The sequence below is a fragment of the Aptenodytes forsteri genome, unplaced genomic scaffold, assembly GCF_000699145.1.
Source record: "Aptenodytes forsteri isolate BGI_AS27 unplaced genomic scaffold, ASM69914v1 Scaffold82, whole genome shotgun sequence".
Taxonomy (NCBI): Eukaryota; Metazoa; Chordata; class Aves; order Sphenisciformes; family Spheniscidae; genus Aptenodytes; species Aptenodytes forsteri.
In genome coordinates this window covers 14,161,999-14,175,230 of record NW_008795490.1, presented here as the reverse complement: position 1 = coordinate 14,175,230, position 13,232 = coordinate 14,161,999, and the positions used below count along the sequence as shown (strand labels likewise).

At 39.4% G+C, this 13,232-nt stretch overlaps 1 protein-coding gene across 1 annotated transcript in view; it reads right to left on the bottom strand.

Moving 5' to 3' along the window:
• The window catches only part of THEMIS (thymocyte selection associated), an 82,484-nt gene that overhangs the window by 53,767 nt on the left and 15,485 nt on the right, over nucleotides 1-13,232 (bottom strand). The window contains exons 2-3 of the mRNA XM_009281535.1: nucleotides 11,922-12,080; nucleotides 3,173-3,631 (exon numbers count right to left, since the gene is read on the bottom strand). Of these exons, the coding sequence (XP_009279810.1) occupies nucleotides 3,173-3,631; nucleotides 11,922-12,080 (618 nt within the window). The remainder of the gene's footprint in view (nucleotides 1-3,172; nucleotides 3,632-11,921; nucleotides 12,081-13,232) is intronic.

The following is a 13,232-nucleotide window of genomic DNA, read 5'->3' as shown; positions in this document are numbered from 1 at the left end:
TAGAGCATGGAAAACTAAAAAGTCCTTGTAAGCTGTAAGCACTGCTTAGCAACAGCTAAAACATTGGCGTGTTATCAACATTACCTAAATCCAAAACACGGCACTGTACCAGCTACTAGGAAGGAAATTAAGTCTATCCTGCTGAAATTCCCCCAGTTTATGTACTGAGCATGACGTCACATGGTATGGAATGTCCCTTTGGCCAGTTTGGGTCAGCTGTCCTGGCTGTGCCCCCTCCCAGCTTCTTGTGCACCTCCAGCCTTCTCAGTCAGTAGAGCATGGAAAACTAAAAAGTCCTTGACTAGTGTAAGCACTGCTTAGCAACAGCTAAAACATTGGCGTGTTATCAACATTATTCTCATCCTAAATCCAAAACACGGCACTGTACCAGCTACTAGGAAGGAAATTAAGTCTATCCCTGCTGAAACCAGGACAGATATTTATAAGAATAATGAAAACATCTATAATTATTAGAAAATAATAGAACTGTAAAAAAAAGGCAAAACCTTTGTGTAACAAAGTCTAAGTTTATTGTTAATTAATAAAGAAATATCTACTACAGTGGTCCTCTGTGGAACTCTTGCATCTTTTTCTGTGGCATCTGGTTTTATTCACTATCAGAACCAAGCCATTGCGTTTAACAGTCTGACAGGGAACAACAACTCTTTTATCACAACTGAACTTGCAAAATTTTGGATGCAAAACTTCCAAGCACAAAGCTGACTATGCAGTTAAGGCTTGTTTAAGAATTTGGCTCCACATCAGTGACACCACAGATCACTGACCAGGGCAGTAAAATTTAACAAGCAAATAATATTTAATGACTCTCTTCAATAAGACTTATTCTGCATAAACCTGCACACAAGGATAGTATATCCTGGATTCACACTTCCTTGTAGCAGGACATACCAATACTTTATACTTAAAAGTCGGTATCAGATGTATGTTTTATGACAGTGATTCAGGATCTGTTTATTCCAGCTCTCCTTTTGTCACATTGACGCCTTCAGGTGACAAACTTCCTAAGCACCGCAAGGGAAAGTCAATGAAAGAGGAATGACTAGTGAAATTGAAAGTTTTCTATGAGCATTTGGGGGAGTTCCATACACGCAATTTGTTCATTATTAAGAATAAGAAGTATAGAGGATTCCTGCCCACAGCCTGTGAAAATGTAATCTTCTACCCCTCTTATCAGGAATCTTTTTTATTGAATTGTGGATAGTATTTCTCATACTTTATCTTGTGTCTATTTATAGTTCTTCTAAAAATGGTCAAAATCCATTTTGTATGGTCCACAAGAAAGTAGTTAATCACATACCGTGAAGCCTACTTTTCAAGTTTGTATTAAATAGTTATTTAGGACATATTTAAAGCTTCTTAAATGTTGAGCACACTATGAAACATAAATGGGCATGAAATAAAATTAACAAATACAACTCTCACTGGAATATCTGATTGGAAGACAAGTGAATACCAAACATTTCTGAATCTTCTGAAAGTTTTTTAGAAACATTAAATTCTTATCGAGTCTGCACATATATCTAAGAGGGACTAGGAATACACCTAAGTGATTCCAGCTTCAGAAGATGGGCTAGATTCCTGAATCTAGCTAGAGTTGTAGAAAATGAAGTATTTTATCTCATGAAGATATACTTTCCAAACTCACACATTAAATCCCATAGCATGCACAGCTGAATATCTCATGATAAGCATTTAACAAGTATAGTATATTGTGCTAACAGTCTCTGGCCACTTTTATTTCTTTCTCTTTTATCCATTTACTTACATCATTCATCTGAGAAACCTCAATTGTGAAAAGATTTCCTGCTTAATATCCTCATGAATGACATATTTCTGTTAGGATTTCATTTCTATGGAGCTCACTGGTCTGCTTCTAGTAAAGGCAACAAGCAGCAAAACCTTCCCAAAAGCTAAGCTCCTATCCTGCAGACTTTAACAGGATGGGTGCATCAACAAGTAGAATTACAGCGAGTTTCCATCTACTGCCTGAGCTGTCCTCAAGCAAGGTCAAACATGTTAGCTTAAGCTAGTTTTTTTGCCTAGGTAGGTATCTCAGTTCAGAGAGGGTACGCTATGCACGCACACGTGGGTCATTACTGCAGCTCGGCTATTCAAGTCACCATAACTCCGGAGAATTTCACTGTGTGCTTATACCCTTGCACACCTTCTGATCTTATTCCTGTGACTAATTTCACTAACAGGTTTAAAGTAAGGCATAGATATAGACATTGGTAAGGACAGAACCCAGCAGTTTCAATGTTTTCGTGGAACAACTAGAACAGTGATAATGTTCCATGGACAAAATAACTATTCAAGTCACCATAACTCCGGAGAATTTCACTGTGTGCTTATACCCTTGCACACCTTCTGATCTTATTCCTGTGACTAATTTCACTAACAGGTTTAAAGTAAGGCATAGATATAGACATTGGTAAGGACAGAACCCAGCAGTTTCAATGTTTTCGTGGAACAACTAGAACAGTGATAATGTGCCATGGACAAAATATTTTTTTTTTCATAAAAACTTGTAACACAAATTACAGCTTTTAAAGGTATTGGTTTTCTAATATCTTCCTGTTTCCTCAAACCTAGAGGTTTCAGAAATTTTCCATGAGTCTTTTCTGTTTATATTCTAATGATATTTGTTTCTGCAATAGAGTAAAATGATACGGTTTTACTTCCTGCAGCATCCTCATTCTGAAAAATAAACGGTAGTTGAGTGTGTTACAACATGTATGGCTATATTCTTTTTCTAATTCCTTGCCATAGCCATAAATGATCAAGTGACTTCTCCATGGCCAAAGACTGAGAGACAGAGAAAGAGAATCTGAGAACTGAACAGAATTCCTAAGCTCCGCTTTTTCACTATGCAATATATCTTCTTTGCAACGATGATTTAATTGTAGTGATCAATAAAATGGCAACAGAAAGAAATGCAAGATAACTATCTGAATTAACAGCTGATGAAGGAATAAAAAAGGCAATATTATTTTTACCTTTTTTCACCTTGAAACTAGCATCAGTAGCAAATACGGGTCAGGAATTCTTGACCAAACTGAATCCTTCCTGCCTATTTCAAGCAAATTTTGTGTATTTAAGGGTACTTTGCTATACTGAGACGAATAGAATATTGACTTTGATTCCTACTTACATTTCATTACTGCCTGTACTTCATAGACAGGCGTGAGAATCAAGCAGCCATCAAAATTCTCAGGAAGTGGATTAGAGGAGTCCCACGTATGTAAAGTATTGGAAAGTTTGACAATCCGGTTTCTGCACTTAGGGATTTTCCATTCTGCAATCTCTTTTAGGGTATATATCTGGTCATCTTCACACTCGTAGAATTTTCCTTCTTGTGAAAGGGGCAAAGTAAAGGAATGAGACTGGTTATTTCTGACCACACCGCAGTTCACAGCCATCGTTCCATTGACCTTTTCCACTGAGTTGAAGGTGATTTGCTCACCATGTTTGATAGTGAGGTTTGCCAATTTTATATCCTCAGGACTGTAGAAACACGGATGGCCAAATCTTGTTGGCCCAATAGAGACTTTTCTTGTAATTTCTTCAATGCTGACATATGGAGTTTTATCTGCCACAACCTTATAAAGACCTAAGAACAGAAAACGTGCATTATAAAATGGAAATACATAAAGGAAGCCATGCCAAAGTTTAGACTGTGAATGTAATAAAAATGGGGAGCAAAGCACATCAAACAATTCATAGCTGATAGTTTGGTTGCTAGAAATGTGACTTTATAAAGATAATACCAACTACATGATATAAATCATAGGCGGCTGGAATTAGCCCTTTCTACTCTGCAGGTAATTTCTGACATCCAACATTTTTACGTCCATAATGCACGCATCCAAGAGAAAAAAGTTATTTTCTTTGCTACAGAAAAAAGAAAGATTATCTTAAATTCTTATCTGTCTTCTCAGGAAACCAACCTTTAAGAAAAAAATGCAGACATGGTATGAGGAAGAGCAACAGTAATGTGATCAGTGAAATGCCGGATAAAGTTTCTGGCTAAATGTTGTACTATGTAGTCTTCCACACACAGACTGGGGATTCCTAGACCAAGTATGTTTAAAGACAATTCACAAATGAAAAAGTAGCGCCTACAGATAAGAATGAGCAAAGGAAATTGATTTTAGCATATCTGATAGCCCAGACCAACAGATGGAGTAATTCAAAGTTTGGGTGTTGTAGCACTGTGGTCATCACAAGGTAATTAAAGTGCTGAAGTACTGCAAGGCAGAAGCTGCATCTGAGCTTCCCTATCCCCTAGGGATGTTATTATTTCATGTTAATCATGCCCCTTGGAACTGTCTCATTAGGAGTCCGCATCGCAAGAAAAATACGTACATTTCTGTATTTCCATGAGTGTTTAAAATAGAGGAAGATGAAGTGGACGGTTTAGAGGACTAAACAGTAGGGTTTAGCTGAACTGTGTGTTTCAGCTGTCTTCTTCCTCAGGCACGGCAGTGTGAATGCTGCCTTGTGAAATTACATTGCAGCGTCCTGGGACAGGCATCGACTAAGGCTCTCTTCCAAGTGAATATAGCTGAACATAGAGGTTATTCCTAGGCCAAGTTTGCAAGCCAGGGGACCCACACAAATTAACTGGTAGCTACAGCTACAGTGACAAAGCAGCTAAGCTCCCTGAGAGATGCAGTGACTTTTCTCCTTCCTTCCCCCAAAGCCAGCCAGCAGAAACCCTATGGCCCCTGCTGCTCCACACTTTTGCCTCCTCTGGACCGCACAAAGGACACCGTATCTTTGTGGTAAAGGAATACTCCCACCTTGGCAGTTATGGATTATGGGATGGGGATTCAAGGATTGCTGCTTGACACCACTAGAGTCTCCTTCACGGTAGCTCCACATCTCATGAGTGGTTTCTGCCATGTCTACAAAGGTTTAAGAGTCCCATCCACCTGCCCCCAGTTGTCTACTGTGGGAACTGAGTCCACACTGGCTATGACTCCCTTCTTGTGGGAACCAGAGTGTGAGAAAAGGGCAGGATGCCCCAGCAGATACCTGGGTCTCAGCAAGGTGGGATGCTGCCAGAACACAGTTCCTGCTGGATGTTGGGAAGACACTCACTCCCTTCTCTAGACCTCCTCTGATAGAGGGATTGTTTAACAAATTAGGTTGGGTGATTGCTTCAGTTAAAAATAACTTCCAAATTGCTTATTTTCTCCCACACCTTTTCCCTTATCGAGTTTCACCCACTGACCACAATCAACACAAGTGAGGGGCCTATATGGAAGCAGGGGCTCCTTAAGATTGATTTCTTTAAAAAGGATATATCAAACCATTCCCTCCACCACAACAGCCATTTTTTTTTGCTACAGAATTGCTGTGATTCTTGTGTCACTGTAACAAAACCCACTACTTTCACTTCATAGCTTTAGCACCCTTCTTGTTAAAGGAGATGTTATTAAGATCCTGTCTGTTGAGTAGCTTTTAACTGAATTTATCACCAGAATGGGCATGTGTGGTTCTAGGTATTCCATGAGACCGCTAGGATCTGTGGCAACTAACAGCTCTGAGGGCTTGTCAGCAGCCTAAACAGTAATAGCCTATTTGATCTACTGCAAAGATAGAAACTAGTTGTGCCTATGTAACTGCTTTCTGCAATTCTGTGCCTTCACAGTTGTCTGTATGACAGTTTTTCCTGTGTGAAATTAGTACCCTTGTGCAAATACTCCTCTGCATATATGTCCTCACTGCAGCACTTCAGTGCCTTCAGGCCTTTTTCCTGGCTGCAAGGAAGCCACATCCATGAATGTAGCTGCACAAGTACAGAGTACAACTTCAACACACTTTTCTTTCTCACTGGTATTTTTAATGTTTCTCACAGCTGTTTTTAACACAATTATTAACAAGAAAGTTAGCTACCCCAGTCCTAATCACTACTGGAGCTGTCAGTGCAGATCAAGACAAACTGGTTCATCAGCATTTAGAAAATATCGCAGTGACAAGGCACCAATGACAAACTGAAATTGTGGAAAAGACAGCATCCCCCAAACAGTGTTCCAGTGTCATGCTTTGCAGGCACAAGATGGGCATCATCTCCTGGCAGTGCTGGGAGAAAGCAAATAGGAATATTCTTCATTAAAAAATGTATTCAAAGTACATGTGATGTATCCCAAAGGCAATAACTATGTTTACCCATCTGTGCTACAGGAGCATGCGCGTTGCCCCTAGAAAACCTCCAGAATTGTATTAAAAAGCCTCCACAAACTGTTAAAAAAATGTTCCCAGTTGAAAATATTTGGCAATGTACAGGTATGAGAAACATTATTCTCCTCTATGAGTTTGACAGTAGACTCAGGCCCTACTAATTTTGCTGGGACTACAGAGTCAGCTTTTTCAGCAACAAACTAATTTTTGGAATTATTTGGAAGCCAGCTATTTCAGCAACAAACTAATGAGCATCCTGGGTTGGAAAGCAGGTTTCATATGGAAGCATAATTACCAGATCTCATACAAAACTAGACAATTGATTATCCCCTTGGGCCCAGGTAGACTGACTTCATCAGGGTTGGGAGCAGAAAAATCTTCACCTTCCATTCTGCTGGTTTCCTTATTTTTGGTAACAGAATGCTTGCATAGGCAACTAAAGAGCCATGTGGCCTTGCATACTTAGCTTCTGTATTGATGAGACCCATGAAGTAGAGGCACCTAATAGCCATCTGTTTATGCTTATGACTATGTAAAGTTCCATATGTTTCTCTCTCTATAGAAAAGAGGTGAATATATAAAAAGTTATTTTGGTGTAATGGGTGAAAACCACTGGGTTCCTATCTAGACTGACTTCATCAGGGTTGGGAGCAGAAAAATCTTCACCTTCCATTCTGCTGGTTTCCTTATTTTTGGTAACAGAATGCTTGCATAGGCAACTAAAGAGCCATGTGGCCTTGCATACTTAGCTTCTGTATTGATGAGACCCATGAAGTAGAGGCACCTAATAGCCATCTGTTTATGCTTATGACTATGTAAAGTTCCATATGTTTCTCTCTCTATAGAAAAGAGGTGAATATATAAAAAGTTATTTTGGTGTAATGGGTGAAAACCACTGTGGTTCCTACCCCCCTGCCACAATCTGCCATGGTATCTTCTCATAAATGCTCTCCTTGCTACGATATATATTAAATAAAAAAAAATAAAAGAAAAAAAACAAACAACATTATCTTGAACCATTCAGAACCTTATTAAAATCATTATGAATCATATTACAAAAACAAATGTTTTCCAAACCTAAGATAGCAAGGAAATCTCCAGAGTAGGAGACATATGGTAAGTTTGAGATGCTAAAGTTTGGACATTTTGAGGTCAAACACAAATGTGTTTGTACTTTTTCATAAATCATAAAATGACTGAATCAAATTCACTTAGACTTTCCTAAGAGAGCTTGGTGAACTACTGGGGGGGAAAGACAGATGGAAATAGCAAACCTGGAAAAAAGTCCAGTTGGTTTATCGAGAGCTGGCATTATTGCTCCTATAGATCTACTTTCTAAATGTAATCTGGTGTACAACCAAAGTGCACTGATGCCCAATAGTTTTAGGGAAAATTACAGTTGGAGACAAGAATAACTACACATACATAATAACTACAGGAATGTATAACTATTGTCACACTCCAGGAATCCTCCGCACCTAGTGGCATTTCACTAGGTGAAGTGCCTGCCTAGCCATAATATGATAATTAGTAAGCTGCAAACCTAATCATCCCATCATTTTCAAGAAAAGTTTTAGGCATTGATGTGCACATTGGTAGAGAGAGAGGGTTTGGGAATCTGAAAAAATTATTTTCACTGATAAGAGAGAAAACATAGCCCAAGGATCACCCATTTAGTCCTGTGGGAAAGCATGTTTTGCTAGAAGGACGTTTTTACCACCTTTTTACAGAACCATATATGCAGCTCTCTTTTACTGGTTATAGACTGATAAAGTGTACCTCCTTGTAGCTTTATAGACTTCCCATTTTCAGTCTGAATTAGAGTCCTGAAGGAAAGGAGTATCCTTTTTATTCTCGCTTTTTCTTCTTTTCCCCACAGAAAACTGAGAAAACCAGTATCGAGGCTCACCTAGTAGAGCAGCAAGTAGCCTTCAAGGAAAAAAAATAGCAGAAAGACCTTCTGTCCCAGACTAGTAGTTTCTGTTCCCCAAGGTAATGCAGAAGACTGGGAACAGCTGAGTTCCCAACTTCTCTGGACTGACTTGATTGCTATTCCTCTTTTCCCCCACCTCCACCACCCACTCTGTTACCTCCTCTGCTCCATCTGCTCCAGCATCCTCCTCTCCCCATCCTGCCCCAAAGGCCGTCTCTCCCATCTCTCCATCATCTCCTATCGAGACGAGCCTTCTAGTGCCTAACCCGTGTTCTTCCACGCATGTGCTGTGTGGCCACAGACAAGTCTCCTGTCTTGTGGCTCACAGAGGCTGAGAGCTCAAAGAGGCAATTGTACTCAGCTATGTGTCTGTCAGACCATGTAGGAATGAGCAGCAGCAACTGTCAGGGACCTCCTGAGAACAGGGACGGCCCAGCAATATTTTTGCAGAAGAAGGAATATAACAGAACAAAATGAAAACATTTGTGCTGGCAAACAGTTCAGGTGTTGTGCAAATTACCTGTCTCTGCTAAGTTGTTAGTAGTGAAAATTGTAGTTCAAAGTGCTGTTAGATGTAGCCATTGAAGTGTCTAGACTAACAGCAGACTTCTTTTTTTACCCAGTGTATGAGCATAGAAAGAATAGCCTGGCCCTCTGAGGCATGAAAAAGAACAAATTAGAATGAGGATAAAATGAAATAACACAGATAGTGAACTTGCGGTTGCAGCAGTTTCTCTAATGCAAAGGGAAGATTAGGCCTTTATCAAGGATCTGATTTGCCAGAGCAGAAAAAAGGAATTCAGAAAAAATACATTCAGAAAGACAAAGAGTAAGGCTCGTTTAAAGCCAATGAGCCCAGCTCTTCACTCACAGAGACGCTATCCCCAGAGTAACCTAAATAGAAGCATTGCTTATTTATGCCAGCATGCACACAGTAAAAGGATACATGAGCCCATTGCATGCAAATGGTAACTCATGACAGAGGAAATGGAAAATAACATCAAAGCAAAAGATTTCTTTGCATCAAGACTAGCAAGAGAGCACTGTACATGCAATGTAAACAGAGTGCCAGACTCCTAGAGACCTGCGGATATTTTTACTGAAGTAAGTCAATGGCAGTGTGAAAAAGATCATCTGCAATTCAGTTCTGTGCTTTGTTCTGGAGACAGGGGCAAGCATGGGAGCTTGTTCATTGGGACCACAGCATGTGTATGTGATAAAGTGAAAAGGAAAAAGGTCAAGGAAAAGCAGAGACGGGGACATCTTGACTTTGTAAGGTTGAATCATTCTTCAGCTAAGAACTAAATTAGACAAATGGTAAATTTACATCTTGCCAAAAAGCTCTTGAATGCGTAAGAGTACATATACGGAGAGGAACAAGAGAGCGGTGCTCCCTGTTGGGCTAATAAGAAGTGTCATTATGTCCTTCTTCAGTGCTGCTGTTCAGTAATACCCATCGTGTGAAGGATAGTAATGATAAATTTCAGAAAAATGAACTCTGAATTTATTTTTCTAGTGAAATAACCAAGTTTTCTAGAACACTGGTTGGGAGAGTTCATAAGTATGCATGCAAATTGTAGTAATTAGACCAAATTTGAAAAATGTGCTCAACAACATCCAAATGCCAAGTTGTAAAATTGATCAACTGAATGCAAAAAAATCCAGATTCACCAGGTTCAAGCATTTGAAATCACAAGTCATTCTGTTTTAAAAATCAAGAGATTCAACGTTAATAAATGTAGGATTATATTTATCACTCAGTTGTGTTGGATATTTTAGGATTCAAATGTTTAAACCCATCTGCCAATCAAGATTTAGAATATGACTTCCTATATGTACATATATTTTAGAGATAGAAGAAATTTTAAGAATAGCGAAGAAGCTTGGATTTCAAAAAAAATACCAAGTATCTTGAGAGTTCACAGTACAGCAGTGCTTCAATATCTCTAGATAGCCACAGATAATTAAAATGTCTTTGATCACTACATTGGGGCCCTACCAGTGCTTGAAAATGGCATCCCAAAAAAGTCTTTTAATAAATGGTCATACAAATGGTTTTGATTCACCAAATAAGAAAAACATGAAAGTAAATTGATGTTCTACTGGGGAAAAGAAAATTATATATAGGACTATTTCAGAGAGAAATCTGTATTTTGGAGATGGAAAATGAAGGCATGGAAGAAGATATTTTCCTGTGGAATTCAGATGAAACATTTCATTCCCATGCGCTTTTACACTTTATTTGCTTCAAGAAGTGTGTCTTGTCTCCCTCTGCAGAAAAAGCACATACCAGTTCGGGTACTGGCATAACCTAAACCATATATATTCATGTGCACACATTCTCACATGCTCAGCAATACAGTAGAAGAACATCAATGAGGTTACTAAGTCAAGCACTCAAACACTAGAAAACACCCATATTATGTTTCCCTGTGCAGCTTCAATTTAACCTCCCATGTGCTTGCAGTACAATACAGTGTTAATTAAGTGTTTACATTCTATTTTTTTCCTACAACACTGTAGTCTCATTCAGTGCATTAACTAGACCGTTGGCCAAAGTGACTCGTGGACGTGACCTCAAGCTCTCGAGGGCTGCTGTGTCCTTGTGTGTGCTCTGTCCCAGTGTTTCCTACCTGCAGGTGTCCCGTAACTTCTCTCCCAGACCTACACAGGCTCCCTCCCGCATCCCGCTGGCCTCCTCGTGCTGTTTTCCAGCCCGCTCATCTCCTCTCCCCGAGGGGCTCCCATTACCTCTGCTGCCGGCAAGACTTCCAGAGTAGGAAATGCCCTACATCATATATATTTCTGTGTGGGTGCAGCCCTCTGGTGTTGGTAACCACCTCCACCACTGTCTCCAGTCCCTGATCTTTGCATATCAAGTCTTCATCCTTCTGCCCTGCTCCGAGGTCCAATCTTTTTCTATCAGTGTCCTAACCTAGTTTGCCGCCTCCACTTCCCACACATGGATACTCACAGTCCAGCACTTCTGCCTCTGCACTCCATATCACTTCCCTATTTGACACAGCTGGGCCCTAACAGTAGAGCATTTGAGATGAGTGCAGAATTGAAAAATGAATAAATATGATGTGATGAACTAGGTACCCTGGGTACAGTACTTGGCCAGCTCTCCTTAACATGAACAGAGGAAGATATGTTTCAGATAACAAGTCAGTACAACATGCCAAATTTCAAGTCCATCCTCCAAAATATGGGTATTTTGGGACTTCACTTGAGAACAGTTGAAGTGTTTTTTAAGCAGAAAAACACATCCATTTTCCTCTAATCCTGTTTCCAGGCATGGAGCAGACACTTTGGCCACTGGAATTAAAATAAATCATTAAAATAAAAACAAAACGTAACAAAATATTCAAAATATTTTCTATACAAAATAATAAAATAAAAATATAGTAATAGTGAATAAAATATAGTCTGAGCACACAGCAAAGAAGATTTCAGCTCAGGCATAAGTTGGCAAAGTCATAAGTAACTGAAAAGAAGATTTTTGTAATAATTCTTGCACTGAGTGACCTCAAGTATAGAAAGCATTACTACCAAACATTATAACATTAATAATTTCTATCCAAGCTTGAAAAAGAACTGTAAGAGTTGAAATTTAAGAACGAGTTGATTGTATCTTGTGACTTCTGATAAAATTGTATCCTTGACAGTTGAGTTGTAACCTCAAACAAATATCAATCAAGATAGCAAATCAATAAAATGAACAAAGGTGATTATTCAGGGTTATAATTCCTCAAAAACATGTATTCATGAAATACTATACCAGGAAAATTTAGTGGTAATTCCACTTTGGCTGAAAAACGGCTGACTTCATTATTCTCACAGATACTTGCTATGAGCTTATTAATTTTGAAGCCAATAATTTTAATGACTTCTCCTGTTGACAGGCAGCATTCATTTCCAAACATTTCATAGATGGAGCCTGAAAAGAAATACAAAAGGAAAGAAAAGCATTATTCAGCTTTTTCTCACTTTGTCAAGTGTCTCTACCTCTTTGAATGAAAGCAAAAATACTTAAAATAAGTTATATGGAATAATACTTATCCTGTGATAACCAACCTAATTTTCATTTTCTTCCTTAGTGTCATGAGAAAATCCATCTTGTGACTTCAGCGATCTCTAGATCAGCTCTATGTGTACACTGTTCTTAGATGCATGTAAGGGGAAAAAGGTCTGAAGAACCTGCATTTCTAAGTTATTAGACCAAAATGGAACGAGGCAGAGCATAGGATGGCCTGGGTCATCAGGAGCTGCCTCCTGAAATCAGCAGGCAGTGAAGCTCGGGCAGGAAAGGTGCCTCTGCACGGCACAGGGCATAGCACAACCCATAGGAAACAACAGGCTACAGCAGAAGGCAAAAAAACATAGACCCTAGAAGGTGCCCAGGGAGAGGCCAGGAGACATCAAAGTGCAGCCAGCATTTGAGCTTTCTGTTGTAACAGAAAACCTGAAGAAAGTACAAGAAATAGGAAAACTGGCAAATTAACAGTGGTAATCCCTGCCCCATGCTGAAACGAGCCTACTGATTCTGACCTGGCAGGAAAAAAATTCCTTTTTTGTCTGTGACGTTCAGAAGTTTGAGTGCAGGAACAGGGTAATCCAACCAAGCATTTCAGAGCTTCCTCAGCAAAACCTGGAACTGCAGCTTGCCCTGCCAAAAACACCCTTCCTTCTCCATTCTTGCTGTGGTCAATCTCTGCTGTTTCAGAAATGGGGGCAGCGGGGAAGAATAAAGCAAAGCCAAGACAAAAGCCAAGTTATGCAGAAGAAGGAAAATTCTTCCTGGTCCCTGCAGGAGATTAGTAGAAGCTTTGAGGCATGGGATTAATTAATTATATATAAAGGCAATGCAGCAAACACATGCTGGTTAAGTCTTCTTTCAGTTCCATTTGTAGACAGAATTACACTGAGCACAGAACATCAGAAACGTTGACTTTAATGCTAGCTTCCATTCTTCTGATGCTGTGCAGTTCTGTCCTGGTTTCAGCAGGGATAGAGTTAATTTCCTTTCTAGTAGCTGGTACAGTGTTTTGGATTTAGGATGAGAACAAAGTTGATAACGCACCGATGTTTT